The sequence below is a fragment of the Schistocerca serialis genome, chromosome 9 (assembly GCF_023864345.2).
Source record: "Schistocerca serialis cubense isolate TAMUIC-IGC-003099 chromosome 9, iqSchSeri2.2, whole genome shotgun sequence".
Classification (NCBI taxonomy): domain Eukaryota; kingdom Metazoa; phylum Arthropoda; class Insecta; order Orthoptera; family Acrididae; genus Schistocerca; species Schistocerca serialis.
The window spans coordinates 380,918,408-380,942,417 of NC_064646.1; the positions used below are offsets into that span (position 1 = coordinate 380,918,408).

At 41.0% G+C, this 24,010-nt stretch overlaps 1 protein-coding gene across 1 annotated transcript in view; it reads left to right on the forward strand.

Annotated features, from left to right (window-relative positions):
* The window catches only part of LOC126418896 (WASH complex subunit 2), a 191,581-nt gene that overhangs the window by 68,907 nt on the left and 98,664 nt on the right, over nucleotides 1-24,010 (forward strand). Inside the window, exons 7-10 of the mRNA XM_050085910.1 lie at nucleotides 2,756-2,876; nucleotides 7,843-8,037; nucleotides 11,178-11,313; nucleotides 17,234-17,367. Of these exons, the coding sequence (XP_049941867.1) occupies nucleotides 2,756-2,876; nucleotides 7,843-8,037; nucleotides 11,178-11,313; nucleotides 17,234-17,367 (586 nt within the window). The remainder of the gene's footprint in view (nucleotides 1-2,755; nucleotides 2,877-7,842; nucleotides 8,038-11,177; nucleotides 11,314-17,233; nucleotides 17,368-24,010) is intronic.

Here is a 24,010-nt window from a genome sequence, read left to right on the forward strand (position 1 = left end):
TATTGCATAACCATGTCCGCCTCCATGGCTGAGCAATCAACATGGTTCAATGCCATTTGGAGGACCCAGGTTTGATGCCTAGTACTGCCAGAGATTTTTTCTTGGTGGCAAGACTGGAATGGGGTGCACTCAGCTTCATGATACCAGTTGAGAAGCTACTTGACTGAGTAGTAGAGAATCCAAGTCACAAAAACTGCTTGCAGTCAGGAGAGCGGTGTGCTGACTTCACCCTCCTCCATATCACATCCATTATGCTACTGGCAGAGGGTGACATGGTGGTTGGTGAGTGCTGATGGGCCTGCCATGGCCTGTGGATGGAGTTAATTTCAGAACCATATCTTATAGGTCTAACAGGGGATACTAAATATATTGAATGAAGGGCAGCACAAATGTCGATATATTTATTTGACTCATGGAGGAGAGTCACAGAAATGCTGAAAAACCTGAATTTACAGACATCAGCTCACTGTGTATTGCTCCAGTAGAGACCACAGGAACAAGATTAGACTAATTACTGCCTGCACAGAGGCATTTTAACAGTCATTCATCTTGTGCTCCATATGCGATTGGATGGAAAAAAACTGTAACATGGCAGAGTGCTAAACATCATCTGCCACGCACTTCACTGTGGGTTACAGAATATGTGTATTGATTCTCATTAGCTTAAAAATTAGTGCCAGTTGAAACTTGACACTATCCTCTGCTTAAGTTAAGTAACAGCTCCTGAGGTGCAGACCGCTACATCCTCTAGCACCTCTACAATGCCTGCATCCTATTGCAACTAGATTACAGGCCTGACAAGCTCTGAACAAGCTCAGGCCTGTAGTTTGGCTGTTCTGATTGACATTGCAGCTCTTGGACTGTGTGCACCATTGTGACAGGTATCTTTTGGATGAGCCCTGTGGGCAGCCTCCCGACATATGTCTCCCTTACAAATCAGATGCTACTGATTACTAATGAATTATACAGTACATGTTTGCAGCTAACCTGGACACCTGACTCACCGTATCCCTTTCTGCAGCGGGAAGTTTCACCTCACTCAAAGGTGACACCACGTTTGGTGACCTAAGAGCAGTTTGTCTGAACTGTCTTCGGCCAGACATCAACTTTCCACTATTTAATCTCTTGGCAGATCATTTTAGCAACCACCTGCCACCGCCTACCCCTCCAATGGTGCACACCTCAACCATATCCATGTGGGCCTACTCTTTGGTTCAAATAAATAGTAGGTCCCTGTGCATTTTGGTATTTCTTCCTCTCAGTTCTTGATGAGTTTTCTGGTTCAAAAGTCATCTAGAGGGTCACGTCACCAAGCCTTCACATATTCCATGGGTCAAGAACAAAATGTCATACCATATGGATGCTCTGTTTTTACGACAGAATTACGAGCTATTCTTCAACCCCTTTGTTATATTTACAATGAAACTTGAGAGAATTTCCTAATCGGCAGTGTGTCTCCAAGTAATCTCCAGGCTGTAAATCAATGTTATTCTTAGAGCTCGTTGGTTTTGACCATACACAATCATCTTTCTGACCTACATGGCACTAAGAGCTTCATTGTATTCCTCTGGATATTGTGTCTGATTGGGATTCTGGGGAACAAACTTGTTGATGTATTTGCATAGGAAGAAACCTTGGAGGTGGGCATACTGTGATCTGACCAGGAGTCAACATTACATCTTCAGCAGTTGTTTGGGGCCTGGAACAGAATAGCACACAGTGGCCACTGTGGACAAGCTCTGAACAATAAATGGCTTCATGGCTGCAAGGTGAAATTCCCTTCGCTCTTCCTAAGGAAAATTTACTATACTTTTCTGGACCCATATTAGCTACACCTGGCGGGCTCATAGTAACATCCTCAGGTGAAAGACAGAAGTTGCTTGGAATGGAGCTATTGTGTTAGTGCAGTCAAAAGGTTTGAATTTTTTACTTCTGCAGTGTTGTCAGTATAACTGTGTCGTTTTTTATTTGGGTGGTGAAATCCAGAGAAACAGATGAAGTTGTTGTGCCCATCTCTCAAATATTCAGAGCGGAACAAGGCTAAATGTGTAGTAAAACCAGTTACAGGTGGTGGCCCAAATGTGGGCTCCCAATGCAGGTAGCAGAATTAGGTGACAATAAAGTCGCACTTGGCATGGAACACATCTGTAACAGTCAAAGTGTTAGGAAAGTATGGCCTCATTGTCTCATTTTTTAGTTCCTTTTATCTGTTTTAATCAATCAATTCTGACTGTTACTTAACTACAGAGATAAATAGGGGATACATAATGTCACTTTTGACAGTTTTATGAATTATACTAACTGTGAGTTCTAAGTAACTACAGCAGCTGGAAGAGATGTCATATGTTGTACAGAGAGTTGTGTGTGTGTTTTCTACCTTCGTAAATATATTTATGTATTTTCACAACTTGTGTAACTGTTCTCTTAGAACAATTATGGTTGTAAATGTCATTAATCATAATACATCAAAATAATGTAACTTACTGATTTTCAATTTTGAAAGTTACATGTGTTTACTTAAGCGAAAGTGTAGATAAAAAAGTGGAAAAAATATCTTCATGAGGCTTTTTTTTCCTTCAAGGAATTTATTATTAGTTGAAGATGTTGAGCTGTTCTTCGTCCTTTTGTTCTGATAAGGCATGTAGATATAATGGTTGGCTGAATTTTGGTTTTGGCCTTGCATTATTACATTAACTCTGACTTGAAACATGGACATAAATGAGGACACTTAATAATACTTGATATCTTGTTGCAGGGTAGACTACCAAACAACTTTGCTGCAGAACTTGCAGCTAGATTGGGTGTCGTTCCAGAGACTGAGCAGCAGACAGCACCACAAAAGGCAACTTTGACCCAAGCACAACAGAAAGATGTTGGTTAGCATACATTACTTTTTTAGTTTTTAACATCGTTATATGAGTAGATACTGACAACTGTTTAAGAAAACAGAATTTGGTTCATCCATAAAATGTTTTGAAATTGTGTCAGAGTTTAAGGTAATACACGTGTGATTCAAATTGGTTCACTCTAGAAAGGGCCTAATCTCACTACCTGCATCTGTAATCTTCATAAAGTTGTGCACCCTACCCGATTATTCAAAAGGGTCAACATAATAGAGACCTTAAAAAGCCCAGGCTGAGCACAGCTTTGGTGAACCTAGAATTCCTGAGCTGAGGGCTAATTTATTGCAGCAGTCCTCTAATACTGTGAACCCTAAGTACTCTTAAGCAATGACTGTGAATGTGGTAGTGTAATGCTTTGATTCCTGGAGAAATTGGATGACGATTTAACTGTCTGGATTGCAAGGATGGTACAAAATTCTGTACAAACTCATCAACATTAAAGTATACCTCTGATGCGGTGAGTGGTTGTTAAAAGTGAAGTCATTAGGGGGTAGTCTCTGGGGCTGCTGTTGCATCTTAATGATGTTCATCCTTCTCTCTGTCTGTCCAGTGTGGGTTTATATGCTGTGTTTGACCTTTTTGTCAACAAGACATTACTCCAAAATCTCCCTTCATTTCAAAGCAAACTATAGATCACAACAAAGAAATAGAAAAAATTTCGCACTTGTACCAAAATATGTTCTTAATAATGAAAAGAGAAGCAAAATGTGAAAAGTTGACACCACTGTATATTCAAAAAGCCTCATAGGCAATGACAAGCAAAGTGTTGCCACAAAAAAGGCTTTGAAGTGAAACTTCAGTGAAAGTCTTTTCAGTGTTGAGTAAGGTTGTAATCTTCGAAGGGTACAACAAACATAATTTCAGTAAAAGTGGTGATGTGACCTGTTGCAATTTCTTCTGTGTGATAGCTTTGGTTTATCACGATACAAAGGTGTGATAAAATACCTCACATCTTTTGGGATGCATTATGGAGACTGCAAATCCCCAGGAAGAGACTGAAATACGGTATATTTTTCCAGTTTATGGGTCAGGAGAATACCAATATGTCTTTTGAAACCACAGTAGGATCTTACTTGTCCAGCTCACTGTTAAAGGTATTGAATTTAGAATCTGTAATATCTTAAGAGTGCTTTGGCTATATGTAACTTCACACTTATTGGACTTAGACCAAGAACTGGTTTTCAGTAAAGAATCTTTAAATAATTTCCAACCCAAATTTTACACTTACCACATTGTTGGTATAGATAATTTTAGAATATTGAAAGCACACACATCACATGAAAAGCCATTCTTCCATTGCTTTATCTGTGAATGAAAGTGAAGAAATCTTAATGTGTAATACAATGGAGTACTGCTGAATGATATGTCATTGCATTTCTTTTTTGCCTCCTTTTCCTGTTTTGCTGTGGAGTTGGTGTATTATCCGGGTTTTGGCAATTTTAGTAACAGTTTGTGACCAGTGCCCTTCCTGATGCCCTCCTTCCACCCCCCCCCCCTCCCCCCCACCCCCTCACCCCCAGATGGAATCTGCATACCCCATCTGTGTTTAGAGAATACCTCATGTTTAAGTGTGAGAACAATTTCTAAATATTTCTGTAGTGTTTGTGGGGTGGGACGTTGGTTGCCATCTCATCAGCCCTCATTGTTAATCCCTAAGGCAGATTCAATTTTTGTCGAGCTCACTTCCCTGAATCCTGGAAGTAGCACATTAACATGCTCATATTTTTGGGTAGGCCGTACATCATTGCATTCGACACGTCAACAGGGCATTAAGTACTTATGAAAAGTATTCTATGCAACCTACTTTACAGTGATTTGCTGAGTACATGTGTAGATGCTATTACTGTTCAGCATTTTATTTTGGTGAAACTACAAACCATTTGCCTGAATAGATGAAAAAGCACTAATGTTTGTAGCTATTTCACTGAATGGTGTAACTGCGTTAAACTGTTTCTCAACTTCTCCTACTTTCCCCCAACTCTTTTGTCTCCATCCTCTTGAAGTTACTGAATCTAAAATAGTATATATCTCACAGACTTTTAGAAGTACAAACATTTTGTGCACCTGGAGCAGAGGTGCTCAATATGTATTTCTGCAATCTATAGTTATGCCATTTAGACATTTAGGATCATTCATTTATTCATCTATCCACTGTGATCTGTAGATTTGATCAAAAAGGGGAAACTTCAGCAGAGTGTAAAGAATCAGGGTATACATTACAAAAGACAAGAAAACCGTAGAAACTTGAGCTGTGCATGGTACTAATAATAAACCATTACTGTAATGCTTAATGCTATTCATACTTATGTCAGCTAAATGCCATGAAGGAAATTAGAAAGAAAGCTGCTACTTTGGGAAAAACGATTTGTGGCTCTTTAGGTGCACTAAGTAACTGCTGTTTACCTCCTACTGATAGCTTGATAATAACTTGATTATATTAGTATTTCTCAAAGGAAATAGTTACCTAAATCAGTAATACATTCCTACTTATGATGCAGCTTTACAATGAACACAGGTACTTTCTGTGAAGCTAACAGAGCTTTTAAATTCCTGAATCTAGATATTAGGGATATTTGTAGAAAGAGAGCCTGCCTGCTTAGCTGAGTGGTAATGAGATTGCCTACCATGCAGTGGGTCTGAGTTTGATTCTCGGCCGTGTTGGAGATTTTCTCCACTCATGGACTGGGTGTTGTGTTGTCCTCCTTATTCTCTCATCATAATTACCTACAGGCAAGTCACCAATTTGGCGTCACCTGAAATAAGACTTGCAACCCTGTGGCTGAACTCCACTGGTTGGGGCCTCCTGGCCAACAATGCCACATGATAATTTTTTTGTAGAAAAAGAGAGAAAGCAGATATGTTTTTAATTTTCTTTTGAACTGATAGGGATTCCAAAATTAAAGCTTTATCTTATATAGAAGCTTGCTGAATACATTTCCAGCAGAGTATGCAATTCTATTCTTTACTGTAGACAAGGAGGCAAAACCTACCATCAAATGCCAACTCCTGTTGCTAGTTGGCAGTTGATGGTTGGAGTGCTGATACATTATCTGCATATCCAGTTATGCTGACAACTGATGTGATATATATAGGGATAATATCAACCCGTACCACATCAACAACAGCCTGGAGATAGCGCAATGAAGCATTGAAACTGGTTGCAACAAAATAAAATCAAATCATAAGGACGGCTGTAGGTGTTTTATTTTGTCTCAACAGACTTTTATTGTCTGGGGCTCTTATAATCCTGCTGGATGTATCAGTGGATCACTCAATATAGTTATGCACATGTCTGGTGAGGTTGCCAGGTGCGGCAGAATATATCTGCCAGCTCCAGGTCGCATGGCAAAGTACACATGACAGATTTAAGGGCTGCTGCTGCCTCGCTTGTCAACCAGCCGACGTTTACTGCAGGCCATCTGATTTATCTATTGAGGACAACCCTGTACTACATGGTTTTCTCCTCAACTGTGATTTGGACTTTGTTGTTACCTAGTGACGAAACATGGCTAGTTCATGGCTTTATCTGTCAGCCTAATGCAGGACTGTCTTTATGTACCATTCAACTAATAGTGTTTTCAGTGAACGAACTGAATGCATATAGGTGCACTGAGAGCATGGTTTGTATCCCAGTTTTCCAGTAGAACCTGTGGACAGTGTTCTCTAGCTGTGGTGTGTGCATTCTTCAAGAAACATTCAGAATACTGTACTGCCCACAAGGTATCCATCTCCAGATGTCTTTCGTTTTGTGTATTTCCAGAAGAGTCTGGGACTATTACTTTCTGTGATTTAATTGTAAGTAAGTTGTGCTTAATAAAATTGGTGTTGTTGAAGAGGTAGACTCATAACAGCAGCAAATACTGTCAAGCAGTGAATATATTGGGGATTGATAGTTAGAATGAGCCACTATTTATTACTTGAATAGACCCTGAATTGGCAGCATGATGCTGAGTGCACCCTGTTCCAGTCCTCTCACCAAGGAATACTCCCTGGAAGTACTGGGAAATTAACCTGCATCATAGTCAGTCATGCTGAACACTTTGCTACGGAGATGAGTCAGCAAATATTAGTCTTTTGATAGACCTTTAAAGGCATTGGAACACCATTTATGTAGGTTAAGAACAAGAGTGAGCCCAATACTCATGCTTGTAGGACCCACATGCTATAGTCTCCTATCTAACATATGACTACAGTCTGTCTGTGAGACCCTCTGCTTTCTGTTATGAAGGTAATACTCCACTCATGCAAAAGGGAGGAAATTAGTGCCATAAGGATGTCATACCATGATGTACCAACTCACTGATTTGCTCATACTGCTTCTCTGTGAGAAACTTAACTGTATTTTTATAAATGAGAATGGTTTATCTTGTTCCTGACCAAATAGTTTAAAATTCTAAGACATGTGAAGTTAATATCAATTCACACCTCTTTTTAGCTAGTGGTTGTTCCCTCTCATCATGGGTCTGAGTGACCAGCCCTTCCTTTTTGACATTTCCCAACATATGCGTCTCTCCTCCTCGAGGAATGGACTGGTAGTTCTACAAGCTAGGATTCCGTTATCAGTTTTATTTTTATATGTGTCTTTCAAGAGTACTAAACATTTTGCCTCCTGTAGTTAAATGATGACCAGCAATTTTGTCTCTTAATTTATTATGAGTAAATAATAAAGAGTTTTCTTCTCATTGTGGCCAATCATAGCTCACTCATGTTGACTCGTAAGGAGTGCTGCACTATCCTTGAAGTCAAGATAGATGGAGAACCCTTCAGAAGTTTCATTTCCTTCATTTTTGTCAAAAAATTGGGAAAACTTTTAGATTAATAGAATCCTTCACACAGTGCTGTTTATTGGTTATTCAGTTTTTCTTTTGCTGTTGTGTGACACTATTAATTCAGCTAAAATTGTGATCTGTACTAAAATAATATTAGTTTTACTTTCCAGGTAATATGTTCCTTCCCCCACTTGAAGATAATGACGATGATGGTAATGAAAATGATGTGCTGTTTGGCAAGAATGCGAAATATTCCGCTGGGAGTGGCCTTTTTGATGATTTAGGTGACTGGAACCAAAAGAGCACTGAACCTGAATCATTATGGGATGAACCTGAAAGTAAGAAAAATCAAAAAACAAATGCAGGCAAGTACCTTAGCAGTCTGTAAATTATCTAGTATCTTTTGTGACCTAATGAAAATAAGAAAAACCCAGAGCAGTTTTATTAATTTAGTCGACTGTGGAAGTACAACATAGAGCTTTGTTTAGCGGATAATAACACTGATAGTCCAGTTTTTGATTGATGGAAAAAATGGATTTACTTTGCAGTGCAGAGCTGAAATGAAGTGACTTTTGAATTTTAAAGGAAGATAAAAATACAGCGAAAGGAAGGAATAAATTCTACAGATGATGCAACATGTTTTTCTCTTCCCTTAGTCATTGGTTCTTAGCCCAGCCTGCTGAAACTTGCTTACATTACTGAAGATTGTTTAATTTACACTCGGTAAATCATGCCAGTACCCTGTGCAGTATTTCAATATCAGTTTGTATGGACTCTTTGGTTTGGCTGTGTGCCATGTTTTTAACGGTTTAAAAAAATTTTCCACTGAAAATTAAAAACACACTGTAACTCAGATACAAAATACAAGCATAATATTCATTATTAAATCTGTTTTTCCCATGTATGCTATTAATATCATAGCTCTCTTGTAAATTGTCTGTTCTGGAGGTATATATTAAGGTGAAGACTGGGTAGTTATGTCTCATATGTACTTCCAATCCTGCAAATTGATGTGGAAGTGGAGGGAAAGCAATTAAATTTGTGAGGAAGATTTTACACAACAGAATACGTGTAGTATGGCTGCTGTATGGGGTCATAATTTTAAGTTTTATCATGTCTGCTAAAAAACTGTGACGGTCGGCTGAAAAGTAATGCCTCTGAATTTATGTGAAAACTCTTAAAGCTTTTTAAATAAATCATATGTTATTAATATTTTACATCTTTATTCTTAATGTCTACATGTTTACAGCCCTCTGCCGATAGAGGGCTTCGAATTGTAGGGTCTGATGTGGAGCTGTGTAATATAACTACTTTGGTGTGTGAGAAACAGTGTGCTGTAATGGAGCTTTGAATTCGAAGAGTTTGTCCGTGCATGGAGCACCCTCTCCTTCAGCATGACAATACCAGGCCACACACGAGCATTGCGACATCTGCAACAATTGCCTTGGGTTCTCTGTCACCTGTCGTCCTCCATACAGTCCCAATTTGGCCCCATCCAGTTTTCATTTGTTTTCAAAACTTAAGGAAACCTTCGAGGACTTCACTTTGATAGTGATGAAGCAGTGCAAGCAGAATTGAAGTTGTGACTCTGTCAACAAAGTCAAACATTCGAAAGTGATGGTATCAACAACCCGGTCTCTCGGGAATAATGTGTTTATCGCCAGGGTGACTATGTTGAGAAATAAATGAGTAGACACAAAGAATAAAACATGTAGAGTGTTAATAACTTTTCAAATAAAATAAAGATTTAAGATGAAATTTAATGTGGATAACCCTCCGCCCTACCCACCATTTCCGCCTAATGCCCATGGATGGTTTTGTACCATCACTACATGACAATGGGACAGAATTTTTATGTAATCAGCTCATGAGTTGTGTGCATGATCGGTGTCTGGACATTACAAATGTCAGCTTTATACTAAGATAAAGGTGTTCCAACAATGAGTAATTATGCCCATTCATAACTGAGTTTATGGGCATTCTGTACCATAAATGACCTTGATTCTTGAGTTTCTCTTGGCATATTTGATAATCAAAATATCCACGGGTGTACTGCCGGTCTACAGTGTCCAACGGGCACAATATTTCGGCGATCATACATGTCGCCATCATCAGGTGAACTGACAGACTGAGCTCCTGTGAACTTGCCGGCAAGGAGATCCGTACGCTATGGATGCTCAGAGGGAACTGGATTCGGTCGCGGTGGCGGCCGATTTAAATACCCTCCGCCCGTGGCGCGCTCCCACCACTGTCCGCGCCCCGCACCACGGTCACGCGGTGGAACAGATTGCGACGGCGTCTGAGATGATGTCGGAGTGATGGCTCTGTCTGCCATGGTCGCCACAACTATATGTTTGCTCAATTTACTCTTGATTAACCCAATCGCTGGTTCCCAAGCCTTGCTAAGATTATAGCCACAGTCAAAGTTTATGAGGTCGTCATTGGTGCGATTTTCGATGACCTCTCTAACAACGCTGTCCCAGTATCTCGATGTCTGTACCAGAATCCTCGTGCGTTCATACTCCATAGTGTGATTTTCCTACAAACAATGTTCAGTGACTGCCGACTTGCTCGGATACATCAGTCGAGTGTGCCTCTGGTGTTCACGGCATCGATCCTCGACGGTACGCATTGTCTGACCAATATACGACTTGCCACATTGACACGGAATCTGGTACATGCCGGCCTTCCTCAAACCGATGTCATCTTTGGTGCTCCCCACCAGTGCATGAGTTTTATTCGGAGGACAAAACACAGTTGTGACCCAGTGTTTCTTCAAAATGCGGGCGATTTTCCCTGAGAGTGCGCCTGTATATGGAATAAACGCAGTGCCTACCTCCTCCCTCGTGATTTCATCCATCTCCACAGGTCGTGCTGTAGTGGTTGGGAGGAGCTCACATTGAATCTGCCACTCTGAGTACCCATTTTTTTTTTCGAAATACAGTTCTCAGATGTTCCAGTTCCTGGGGTAGACTCTCTGCGTCGCGTGCCCTATGTACTAGAGTTTTAAGTACCCCATTCTTCTGTGAAGGGTGGTGGCTGCTGTCTGCATGCAAATACAGATCAGTGTGCGTTGTCTTCCGATACATCCTATGACCTAGGGTGCCGTCAGCCCTTCTCTTGACCAAGACGTCAAGGAAAGGTAATTTACCCTCCGTTTCAGTCTCCGTAGTGAATTTGGTGTTGGGGTGTATGGAGTTTAGATGTATAAGGAAGTCAAGGAGTTTATCCATACCATGTGGGCAGATGACGAACGTGTCGTCCACGTAACGGAAAAAGCAAGTAGGTTTCCATTCGGATTACGACAGGGCTTCCTCCTTGAAGTTCTCCATGTACAAATTTGCTACCACCGGTGAGAGTGGACTACCCATGGCAACTCCCTCCGTTTGTTCGTAGTATTCTCCATATAATTGTGCCTGTTGGACACTGTAGATCGGCAGTACACCCGTGGATATTTTGATAAATGACTTTCTTCATTAATTCATTATTTTTTGTGTATCTACAGAATCGGATTTTAAACCAACTGCTAAAGGAGAGGAAGCTACTTTTGCACAAAGTAAAGCAGATGATTTATTTGGTAATGATTTAGAAAAAGACCTTTTCTCAACCACAGCATCACCCACAGTGAATAAGCCATCAGTGTAAGTACATAACTTTTTCTTGTATTAAATCATTAACAATTTTATGTTGACTGGAAACTTTGTGTTTGTCAGTCAATCATGAGCCATATCTTCCTTGCACATTGCTGTCATTGTTTATTTCAATTTCATTGGTTAATAACTGTGCTGTAATCAGAGTTAATTTTTGACTCTGCAGCAGAATGTACGCTGATTTGGAACTTCCTGGCAGATTAAAAGTGTGTGCCATACAGGGATTCAAACATAGGAGCTATTTCATATTCTGACTTTTGAGTCACGATCTGGAATACTATATTAATCTGCCAGGAAGTTTTCATTTATGTTGTAAGATGACTTGTTTCGTGAGAAGTGTTCTCATACGATCTTTGTGAACTCAAATTGGAGTTCCTGGAGGGAAGATAATATTCCTTTTTTGAAACACTATTGAGAAAATTTAGAGAACTGGCATTAATTTAGAGAACTGGCATTTGCAGCAGACCACAGATCGATTATACTGACACCTACATATATTTCACATAAGGACAACAAAGACAAGATGGGAAAAACTGGAGCTCATACAAAGGCATATAGACAGTCTTTTCCTGTCACTCCATTTTCGAGTGGAACAGAAAGGAAATGACTACTAAGGCATGAAGTACCCTCCGCTATGCTCAGTATGGTGGCTTGTGGAGTATTTATGTAGACGTAGATGTGGACCCTCTAGTTCTTGCAGTGCCACAAGAGCATGACTAACAGCAGTGAATTTGTGTATTATAAACATTTTTCACACCAGTTACACTTACATGAATGTGAAGTTTCTTGTTAATTCCTTTTCCAAACATTATATCAGTATTATTTATAAGCTCAACCACAATATAAATACCTGGAGGAAATAAAATACCCTCACCTGGCCCTTCTCAACTCAACATTCCACTATCTTAGATGTCAGTCTCCGCCTCTCAGATGGCTCCATAAATACTGTGTGATCAAAAAGTCAGTATAAATTTGAAAACTGAATAAATCACGGAATAATGTAGATAGAGAGGTACAAATTGACACACATGCTTGGAATGACATGGGGTTTTATTAGAAACAAAAAAATACTAAAGCTCAAAAAATGTCCGACAGATGGCGCTTCATCTGATCAGAATAGCAATAATTAGCATAACAAAGTAAGAAAAAGCAAAGATGATGTTGTTTACAGGAAATGCTCAATATGTCCACCATCATTCCTAACAATAGCTGTAGTCGAGGAATAATGTGAACAGCACTGTTAAGCATGTCCGGAGTTATGGTGAGGCATTGGTGTCGGATGTTGTCTTTCAGCATCCTTAGAGATGTCGGTCGATCACAATACACTTGCGACTTCAGGTAATGCCAAAGCCAATAATGGCACGGACTGAGGTCTGGGGACCTGGGAGGCCAAGCATGACAAAAGTGGCGGCTGAGCACAAGATCATCACCAAACGACGCGCACAAGAGATCTGTCATGTGTCTAGCAATATGGGGTGGAGCGCCATCCTGCATAAACATTGTACGTTCCAGCAGGTGTTTATCAGCCAGGCTGAGGACGATGCGATTTTGTAACATATCGGCGTACCTCTCACCCGTCACGGTAGCAGTTACAAAACCAGAATCACGCATTTCCTCGAAGAAAAAAGGCCCAATAATGGAAGATGTGGTAAATCCAATCCATACCATGACTTTCTCGTCATGCAATGGAGTTTACATGACAGTTCTAAGATTTTCGGTAGCCCAAATTCTGCAGTTGTGGACGTTGACAGACACTCGGAGCGTGAAATGAGCTTCGTCGGTCCACAACACGTTACTCAACCAATCGTCATCTTCCGCCGTCTTTTGAAACGCCCACACCGCAAATGCCCTCCGCTTTAGTAAATCGCCAGGTAACAGTTGATGATACCAATGGATTTTGTACGGATAGCATCGGAGGGTACGCCTATGTGCCAACCAAACAGTAGTGTATGGAATGCCGGTGCGACGTGAGACTGCATGAGCGCTGACTTCCCCGTGCATAGACGAACCCGCTACAGTCTCCATTTCTTTCTGAATTGCCTCACCAGCATTACGCCTTGTGCTCGGTCCGCCACTACGGGGTCTATCGTCTAAACAACTCGTGGCTTCAAACTTCGAAATCATTCTCGCCACAGCTGCATTTGTCAACGGACCTTTACCCATTTGAATCCTCTTCCTATGTCGATAGGATCATAACGCTGAACTAGCACATCCCCCATTTGATAATACAGCTTCACTAAAAGTGCCTTTTCAGGAAATGTCAACATGCTGCGACTGCTGGTGCATCTGATTCTCTCTCTCATTACAGTTCCTTTTATACACGATTATCATGCGCAGTCAATGACATTTTGCTGTCCAGCGCAATCTGTCTGACATTTTGTGAACTTTGTTCTATTAAAACCCCATGTCATTCCAAGCATGTGTGTCAATTTTTACCTCTCTATCTACATTATTCCATGGTTTATTAAGTTTTCAAATTTATACTGACTTTTTGATCACCCGGTACATCTACATTGAGTATGCCAGCCAATAACAGTACTTCCACTTTGACAACTGTCACCCATTCCACGTCAAAAAAAGTCTTTCTTTACAGCCTCTCCAACCCTGGATGCTGTATGTGCAGTGGAAAATAGGAGCTGTTGCAATATATCATTAATCTTCCTAAAGCCTTTATTAACAGACAGCATCCTATCAAGGTCATCCATAAACGGATCTGACTAATGACCTCAGCAGTTGAGCCCCATTGTGCTCTGAGCCATAAACGGATCTCCTGTGCCGTCTCCTCCTCTGACACCAGTAAACTTGTTAACTAGCGACCAAGCAGGACTCCTTTGATCACCCAGTATCATCCTGGCCTTGAAAAGCTCACCCACATCTGTTGCCAGGGCTTTGACTACTTCTTATTGTGCATTGAGATGAGGAATATCCTACCATAATCCTTGTGGTTGACACAGGTGTAATAACAGTCCCATGCATTCGTCCACCCATCCTACCACAGTCCATTCGCAAGCATTTCCTATCTTATAAAAGACAGGGCCATGTATGAAAGCAGGCATGTTATTATATCAGCTATGATGCGATTACTGTGCAGCATCCTGTGTGGGCGTGACAAGTAACTAACTGCCTACTCGCATGAGTGGTAACTGCCAAACTTGATGATGCAGTTGATGAAAATGCTGAACACCACAATAGAAATTACTTCAACAGCTGCTACCCTACAAGAGCCATTTGGATGTTTCCTTCCAGCGCTAGTTTTACTGAAGTGTGCAGACAGAGATTCTCTCTTCAGCGTATCCTGTACTCTCGCAATGCCTCTTCCACGAACGTCTCCTAACCCCTTCTCTCTTTCTCCCCTCTCTGCTCTCCTCCTCTTATCTACCCTCTCCTCCCCTCATCTACCCTCTCCTCCCCTCATCTACCCTCTCCTACCCTCATCTACCCTCTCCTCCCCACACCTACCCTCTCCTCCCCACACCTACCCTCTCCTCCCCACACCTACCCTCTCCTCCCCTCATCTACCCCCTACTCCCCTCATCTACCCTACCTTCCCCTCAACTCATGACTCCTCCCTCCCTCCCTCTCACGTCTTCTCCCATCCCATCCCCTCATGTCTGCTCCTGGCCCCTCCCCTCACATCTGCTCCCGTCCCCTCCCCTCACATCTGCTCCCGTCCCCTCCCCTCACGTCTGCTCCCGTCCCCTCCCCTCATGTCTGCTCCTGGCCCCTCCCCTCACGTCTGCTCCCGTCCCCTCCCCTCACGTCTGCTCCCGTCCCCTCCCCTCATGTCTGCTCCTGGCCCCTCCCCTCACGTCTGCTCCCGTCCCCTCCCCTCACGTCTGCTCCCGTCCCCTCCCCTCACGTCTGCTCCCGTCCCCTCCCCTCACGTCTGCTCCCGTCCCCTCCCCTCACGTCTGCTCCCGTCCCCTCCCCTCACGTCTTCTCCCGTCCCCTCCCCTCACGTCTGCTCCCGTCCCCTCCCCTCATGTCTGCTCCTGGCCCCTCCCCTCACGTCTGCTCCCGTCCCCTCCCCTCACGTCTGCTCCCGTCCCCTCCCCTCACGTCTGCTCCCGTCCCCTCCCCTCACATCTGCTCCCGTCCCCTCCCCTCACGTCTGCTCCCGTCCCCTCCCCTCACGTCTGCCCCCGTCCCCTCCCCTCACGTCTGCCCCTGCCCCCTCCCTCACGCCCGCGTCTGCGCCTGTCTCTCTGGAGTGGGGACAGGTTAGTGCATTTTTGACCAAATCTCGAGATGCTGTTGTTAATGGCACAAACCTTTCCATTCTGGAAAGCTATAAGATCCTCTCAGAAACCTCCTAGATTTATTAAGTATTATTTCAACAGCAACTTTTTGTGGAAATTTCAGATGCATGTGTAAGAAATTGGAATTTAATGTCAGATTTTTTGTGAATTCTGCCAGTATTTTTCTGTAAGCTAAGTGAGAAGGTAATACATCCACCATGTCCCCAATTTGATTAATCTGTAAGGTAGAGCTGCTTGTAAATTGTTACTCATTAGTTTCTCAAAGCAGTGACTTCCTTGTGCGAATGGATGGTACCACTTTTGCTTGGACTAGCTAAACTATTAGATCTGTATATTGCCTCAGTCTGAAATTCCATTAAAGACAACCTCATTACGTTCCTGAATTAATAGTTTCGTTGGCCTCATCCAGTCATATATTTGATTTTCAGGGCTGTGTGTTTCTTCTGTATACAGTATACTTCTTCAGGTAAGCTGTGGGGTGTAATGGAAGCCATAGTTAGTGTGATTGATTTGCTTTTGCAGTGCAGTTCTGTGTGTCTTATATTCCAGTGCCATAACAGACTACTTTTCCCCCACGCTTGCTATTTATATATGTACAACCGTTTTAGGTTGTGACAGTCTTTCTGTTCATGATTATTGTCTCTAGTGAGCACAAATTGACTTGTCTGCAGTACAGTGGTTTTTTTACCTGTCTGAAGTGGAACTTAATAAATGTTATTATGGATAAATAATTTTAATGACCTTGGCATTGTATCCTACTTACATCCGGTTGTTACCGACTAGCTGTTTCCTCAATACTGGCACTATGTCTACAATGTGATGCAATGTTGTCCCATCCTATTGATGTGCTCTAAATCTCAGTTTGATGTTTTACAAGTATTGCTGTTTGCAAGTGCTCACTAAACTGTACTCCCTGCTCATGGGTACAAAACAGCAATTCTTTTTCTTTTCTTGGATTTGAATACTTGTCGAAAGTGTGTGTAATTTTTTGATCTCCACATCTTTCTTCTTCTTTTTCTTCTTCTTCCTTTTTTTTTTTTTTTTTTTTTTTTTTTTTTTTTTTTTTTTTTTTTTAAGGGAATGGTTCCATGTTGCATATACTTACCATTAGTTGTATCCCAAATTGTAAATGCACTGGAAAGTGTTTTTATCATCTAATAATATTGATGAATTACTGTAATCAGCATCAGTGTTCCGTTCCACTTGAACAGCTATTACTGCAAGTAGTTGAGTGTCCTTTACGTTCAGGATGAGAACTGCTATTTTTTCCAAAAATTTTTGTTTACTGAACCAAAGAGCAGGAAAAGACATTATGTGGGAGTGGGATCTTCCTACTTGATGTTAGAGACCTCTTCCTCACAGCATTCTCCATCTATTGTGTGGTTGATGAACATAGTGTAAGGCATCAGCATGAACACCATAAGGACAGATCCAAAGGTTGAAAAATTGTAGATGTGCGTAGGAGAGCAGATAAGCGAAATCCTACATACTTTCCTTGGGAATGAAAGAAGTGAAAGTTTGGGAATAATGTTGAAAAACATATTCAAGATGTACATTAAATAATGCTGGTTGATTTATCACTTGATAATGTTTAAACTATAGCAATGAATGTGCCTACCTTGTTTTTTAATTATGAAGTTGCCCTCTTGCAGTGCAAATATGCCAGCTGGAGGTCAGAAATCAGTGCCAGTAATTGACACTCGGAATGTGCAGCCTAAAGTTGAGAAAAGTGCTCCACTACTTTCTGAAACTTCAGGGCTCTTTGATGATCTGTGGGATGCATCAGGTAAAAGAAAAAAGAACTTTACTTTCAGTGTACATTAAACAAAAGCATTTCTCTGTTGTAACACAAATTACTTTGAAAATATGTTTTCTCTACATAACAACTGTTCTGAAAATTGTAATCAGCATAATGCAATGAAGGCTGTATGCCACCATCTGATGGAAGAACCCCATCTGAAGTTAGTTGTGCTAGTGCACGTCATTGTATCAAAGATGTCACAGTTGTTTCCATCTGTATTCAAAATTTTGTTTCAGGACTAGTCATGAATAATACAAGGGACCTGAAAATGTGGCATCTATTTTTGTCAAAATTTGCATCTATTTTGTGGAAATGTGCATTTTTTTATGTAAAAATTTAAAATATTGTCACAATAAATGAGTACAAAGCCATAGTGCTCTGAAACTGACTCTCAGAGAGAGAGAGAGAGAGAGAGAGAGAGAGAGAGAGAGAGAGAGAGATGGTAGTTGGGCAGCTTTTTGACAGGAATGTTTGCTTTTGCAAAAACTTCAGCAGTTTTTTTTCTCAAATGGTTTTCATTTGTTTCCATCTTTTGCCTGCGATTGTAGGTCCCTTTTGATATTCAAGGATCGTCCCTGAATTCCTTGATGAAACAGGATTATTCTCTTCACTCATTAAAAAAAAAAAAAAAGAGATGGAAAAAAACAGCTGCGCACAGCACAAGGCATTCAGTAACAGTGCAATTGCTTGCTTGTGGGAGTGTCGTAGTCCAGGTAATTCAGCCCTCATCTGACTGGTATTTAATGCAACCACAGTTTAAAACATCCACCACCTAAAACTAAGTGTCCACATTTTACCAACTTTTGAACTTTCGCTAACAGACAAATGTGTTTCTTTACTCAAAGATGCTAGGTCCCACGACTGACTTCTGTGTTGTGTTACACAGGGTGTATTTTATACAGACCATTCTACCTCTCACAGTTGTGATGAAACCATAGAATCAAGTTCACTGGTAAGTCAATATGTTTGTGCAGTTTTTAATTTGCAAACATGCTCCTACACAGGTAGTCCTTTCAAATTGGGCTTTGCCAGGTGATGTGCAATAACCAAAAAGTGGTTACATTTTTGATGTTTGTATGCAGAAAATAAGGCTGCTTCACAGGGATAAAATTTATTGTGAAATAGCACCTGTTAGGTAATTTCACATTTTCAAGTTTTGGGGCGGGAATCACATCTATATTTACGTTTATTGCAATATGTGAATTTTTCAAGTCTATAGATACAACAGTGTCTTTCTTGAAACTTCCTGGCAGGTTAAAACTGTGTGCTGGACTGAGACTCAAACTCAGGACCTTTGTCTTTTGCAGGCAAGTGCTCTACCATCTGAACTACTCAAATACGACTCACGCCCCGTCTCACAGCTCAGATGGTAGAGCGCTTGCCAGCAAAAGGCAAAGGTCCTCAGTTCGAGTTTCCGTCCGGCACACAGTTTTAATCTGCAAGGAAGTTTCATATCAGCGAGCACTCCAGTCCAGAGTGAAAATTTAGTCCTAGTGTCTTTCTTGTCAGAAGTGAGCCCTTAAACATTCAGTCTATTTAAGGGGACACAGTCGCGAACAGGCTCAAAAAAATCGATTTTTTTTTAGTTTGAGTCTTTATCTATGCTCCAATTATTTGGCTACAAAATGCCGTTTGTTTCATACAAATCTGATTATTAGATTCAGAGTTATTAATTTGTTCGTGAAGCATGGTAACTAGCGCCACGTCCATTTTTGCTGTGTCTTGCGCAGTAGTCAGCATTGACTATAGTACAACAATCATTTATGTTCCACGGATATAAATACTCTTTATTTGGGTTGCAAGAGAGAATTGTTATTCTGATGTTTGCCAGCCTGTCTGCCTTGTCGACTATCGTTTGTCAGTTTCTTCATCCTAGTTGTTTACGTTTTGGTGATACAAATGTAATGATTGTGTGAAACGTTATAACACAATGGGTAGAATAAGGAAGTTTGGATATAAGCCTAAGTTTCGTCGAAATAAATATGTAAAAATAAACTGCAAAACTGCTAGTTTTGAACAGAGGGCAGAAAATAATATTGAAAGTGAAGTCAATGCAAGTGTCAGTGCTTCAAGCAAGAAGCTTCTAGGTGCTGCCGGTTTTTCCAAGTGCCTCTCAAATGCGTGACAATGCAATATGTGGTGTGAACAGTGTTTCTGTTGTTACTGACACAAACATTCTGATATCCATGAGGTTATTACGTCAACTTATCGAAAAACACACAAATTGTAAAAACTGTGGTGGAAACGTTACTTTGCACAAAGATGTGGTGAAAACCAGGGGAATTGTTTGTAATTTAGTTTTGACATGTTTGGAATGTAGCTGTACTGCCAATACAATGTCATCCCACGTAACAAGAAGCAGATTGTATGAAAACAATATAAGATTAGTGTATGCACTTAGATCTATTGGAAAAGGGCGAAGTGCAGGTGCTGTTCTTTGTGCAGTGATGAACATTCCTCCACCTCCAAGAAAGTTTGATGTTTACAACAAGCCTATTGGTGCAGTTGTAGCTGAGGTAAGTGAATCTACAATGTTGAAAGCAGCCAAAGAAGCAGTTCAGTTGAATGATACGAAATCTGACCCAAGGCAAATTTCTGCTGGTTTTGATGGCAGTTGGCAGAAATGTGGGCGTACATCCCTAAATGGCATTGTGTCAGCAACTTCTTTTGATACTGGGAAGGTTCTGGATATTGAAATTATTACTAAGTTCTGTGACATCTGTAGCAAAAATCCCACTATACAACATGCGTGCAAAAAGAATTATGATGGTTCTAGTGGAGGCATGGAAGTGGCTGGTGTTGCTAACATTTTGAAAAGGTCTGTGCATTCAAGAGGTATCCTCTATACAGACTGTCTTGGGGCAGGGACAGTAAGGCTTATCAGAAAGTGGTAAAAGATAAACCTTATGGGCCTAGAGTCAAAATTAATAAACTGGAATGTATAGGACATGTACAGAAAAGAATGGGATCACGACTTCTAAAGATATGTAAGGAAAAAAAGTTAGGTGGTAAAGGGGGCCCGACAAAGGCTGAAATAGACAGGATCCAGACTTATTATGGTATGGCCATTAGAATTAACTGCAGCAATGTAGAAGCAATGAGGAGAGCCATCTGGGCTATATTCTTTCATAAAATTTCAACAGATGAGGAACCACAACATAACCTTTGCCCACGGGGACCTGACAGCTGGTGCAAATTCAACAACCCAGCAACATCTTCCAGCTATAAACACAAACATTCAATTCCAGAAAAAATCCTGCTAGCTGTGAAACCCATTTTCAGAGACCTTAGCCAACAAGAGCTCTTGAAAAAGTGTCTCCATGGAAAAAGTCAAAACCCAAATGTAAGTTTGAATTCTGTCATTTGGACAAGGCTACCAAAAACTGTTTTCGTTAGAAAAGAAACACTAAAATTTGGTGTTCATGATGCAGTGATGTGCTTCAATGCTGGTGTGTCAAAGAAGACTGACGTATTAAGACTCTTGGGAACAAAGGATGGTATCAATACTGAAAGGGTACTGAAAAAGATTGACATGGACCGTATCTGTTATGCTGATATTTCTGCAGGAAATGCTACCAAGGAGGCCAGGATAGCTAGAAGATCAAAGAAAAGAAGAAAAGAAGATAAAGATCAAGAAGCTGAGCCACAGTATAGCCCTGCAATGTTTTAAAAGTGTGTCTGTATGGCATTGTACATTACTTTCTTGCGTGTAAAACTTTAATACCATTTTTCTCAAAACTACATTTTTTGACCTTCTGGTACACTTTTCTCAAAAACTATAACTGCTACAGACATCAGACTTGCAGTATCTCTTGTTAATACAGTGATGATTAATTAGATAAAAAAATAGACCAGTAGTGATACAAAGAACAGATTTACAAGCTCCAAGGTGTTTAGAAAAGTTTTAATTTTTTGTCTTATAGAACAAAAAAATGATTACTCATGAAATGTCTAAAATACATTAACCATTTTATGTGATTTGAAAATGATGTTTCGGCTGTACACTGTAAAAGTTTCAGGTCTTTATCTCCATTAGTTACTTCAGAAAACGTACCTGACGTTTGCTCATTTTAGCATTGATTCCTTATGGGAGTTCCCTCGCGACTGTGTCCCCTTAAGGGTAGTTAGTTTTTTTTTAAGTAGGTCCATAAAGTAATTAAGTGTTCAAACTTTAAACTCCCATTGGGTTGGAAGTATTCCAAACAAAATTGAAAAATCCTTCTGTATTCACAAAATAGCTAAATGTCTTATACTGTAATGTTTTCCCTTCTACAGGTTTGGCTAGGATAGTTTTCTTGGGGACAGTTAATATTAGAGATCAGTCAAGTTTGGTATTTCAGGAATGCTTTAACATCTCATTCATCAGTTCAGCAAATATCTATAAAGATGTGTTGTTAAAGCTTTTCCAAAAATTGTATACAGAGTGAAAAGTATTTAAACCGACACACTCTGGGGGGTTTTAGGGGACATCAAAACAAATATTTTTCCCTATGAGGAGTAGTTAAACCGGTAGAGAAAGATTTCTCTGGCGACAAAGTAATTAAAGCAACAAACACTTTTCCATTTTTTATGACCAAGAGACAACACATTAACACAACCCAATTTCAATTACAGTAGATTTTCAAAAACGCCTCCATTGACACATAAACAAAGGTTACACGGGCGGATCATGTTCTGTCTGACATGGGCAAAAACCCCAGGAGTATCCTGAATTGTTCCTGCTGCTGCTACTATCCGGGCAACCAGATCCTCTTCTGATGCAACAGGAGTTGTGCAAACAAAGTTGCGCATCTCTCCCCACACAAAAAAGTCCAGAGGGGATATATCTGGGGATCGAGCAGGCTATGGTCGGGACCACATCTGCCAGTCCATGTTCTTGGGAACTGTCGGTCCAGGAATTGATGCACACAATGCCTGAAATGTGCCAGCGCCCCATCGTGTTGGAACCACATGCATTGTCTTGTAGGGAGTGGGACGTCTTCCAGCAATTCTGGCAATGCTCTGGCGAGAAAATTGTAATAGTGCCCGCCCTTTAATGGCCTAGGTAGCAGATACGGCCCAATTAAACAGTCCCCAACAACACCAACACACACATTAATGAAGAACCGCACTTGATGAGTGCTAGTAACTGTGGCATGTGGGTTATCCTTACTCCAAACATGCGAATTGTGTATGTTGAAGACTCCATCATGCCCGAACGTTGCTTCATCAGTAAGCAACACAGAGGATGGAAATGTAGGATGCATTTCACACTGTTCCAGGTACCACTGCGAAAACTATGCTGTGGGTGGATAATCAACTGGTTCCAGGTTGTGGACATGATGCAAGTGAAATGGACGTAAGAGTTGCTCTCGAAGGACTGTTCTTACATTTGTCTGATTCGTCCCTATGTTATGTGCAATTGCATGAGTGCTGATTGAAGGATCCTGCTCCACATGCTGCAAGACAGCTTCCTCAAATTGCAGAGTTCTTACCGTACGATGACGTCCCTGTCCAAGTAATCTGCTAATGACCCGGTCTCACGCAGATGTTGGTACACAGCAGCAAAGGTCATATGCTGCGTGATACGGCAATTAGGATATTGTTGTTGATAAACCCGCTGTGCAGCTCGTCTGTTGTGGTGCGCTTCGTAGTACGCACCAACCATATCAGTGTACTCACTCCAGGTGTATCACTCCATTAGTAAACAGAGACAATGCACTACTACACTGGTGGACAGCAGTTGCCTACAACTGAAGAGCGTAATACACCCTCTAACAACTGAAGAGCGTAATACGGCCTCCACCGGTTTAAATAATCCTCATAGGAAAGAATGACATCAGGGAAAAATATTTGTTTTGATGTCCCCTACAACCTCCTAGAGTTTGTCGGTTTAAATAGTTTTCACCCTTATGTTGCTGGGGCTCTCAAACGTAGTCTCTGATATTGTCCATGTAGCATTTTAGTATTGCGACAGACCATAGCCTGAAGACAATGAATAAGCACCCCACTTAAATGATTACAGGTTTCAATGCAAAAACTGAAGAAATTTCTGTGATCCTTGGCAAGACGTAATAAATTTTCTGTAATGTGGATTGTTGTCATTCATGCAGGTAGACAACTGCTTAGTTGTTGTTATTACCACATCGAATGAAGTGACACAGTGGTTAACATACTGGACTCATATTTGGGAGGACGACTCTTTAAATCTGTTTGTGGCCATCCAGATTAAGTTGTCTGTGACTTTCTGAAGTTGCTCAAGGCAATGCCGAGATGGTTCCTTTGAGAGATCACAGATTATTTCTTTCCCCATCCTTCTCTAAACTGCTCTGTCTCTAATGACCTCACTGTTGAAGGGACACTGAATACTAATCTTCCTTTTGTTATTCTCACGTATAATGCTGCACAGTAATTGCAGCATAGCTGGTAAATAAAATGGTTACTTTTACACATGGACCTTAATTTTATAAGATTGAAAATGCCCATGCAGTTTGTTTTTTCAAGGTCTGTGTGACAAAATAAGAATTGGTTGGTGACTGGTCAACAGCATTGACACATTTTTTGATGCTACTGTTAAAGGTGGTGTAGGAAATGCGTTGTTGGACTAGCCCTCGGCGAACCTCGCTGCCCCTGGCCGCCTTCCCTCGTA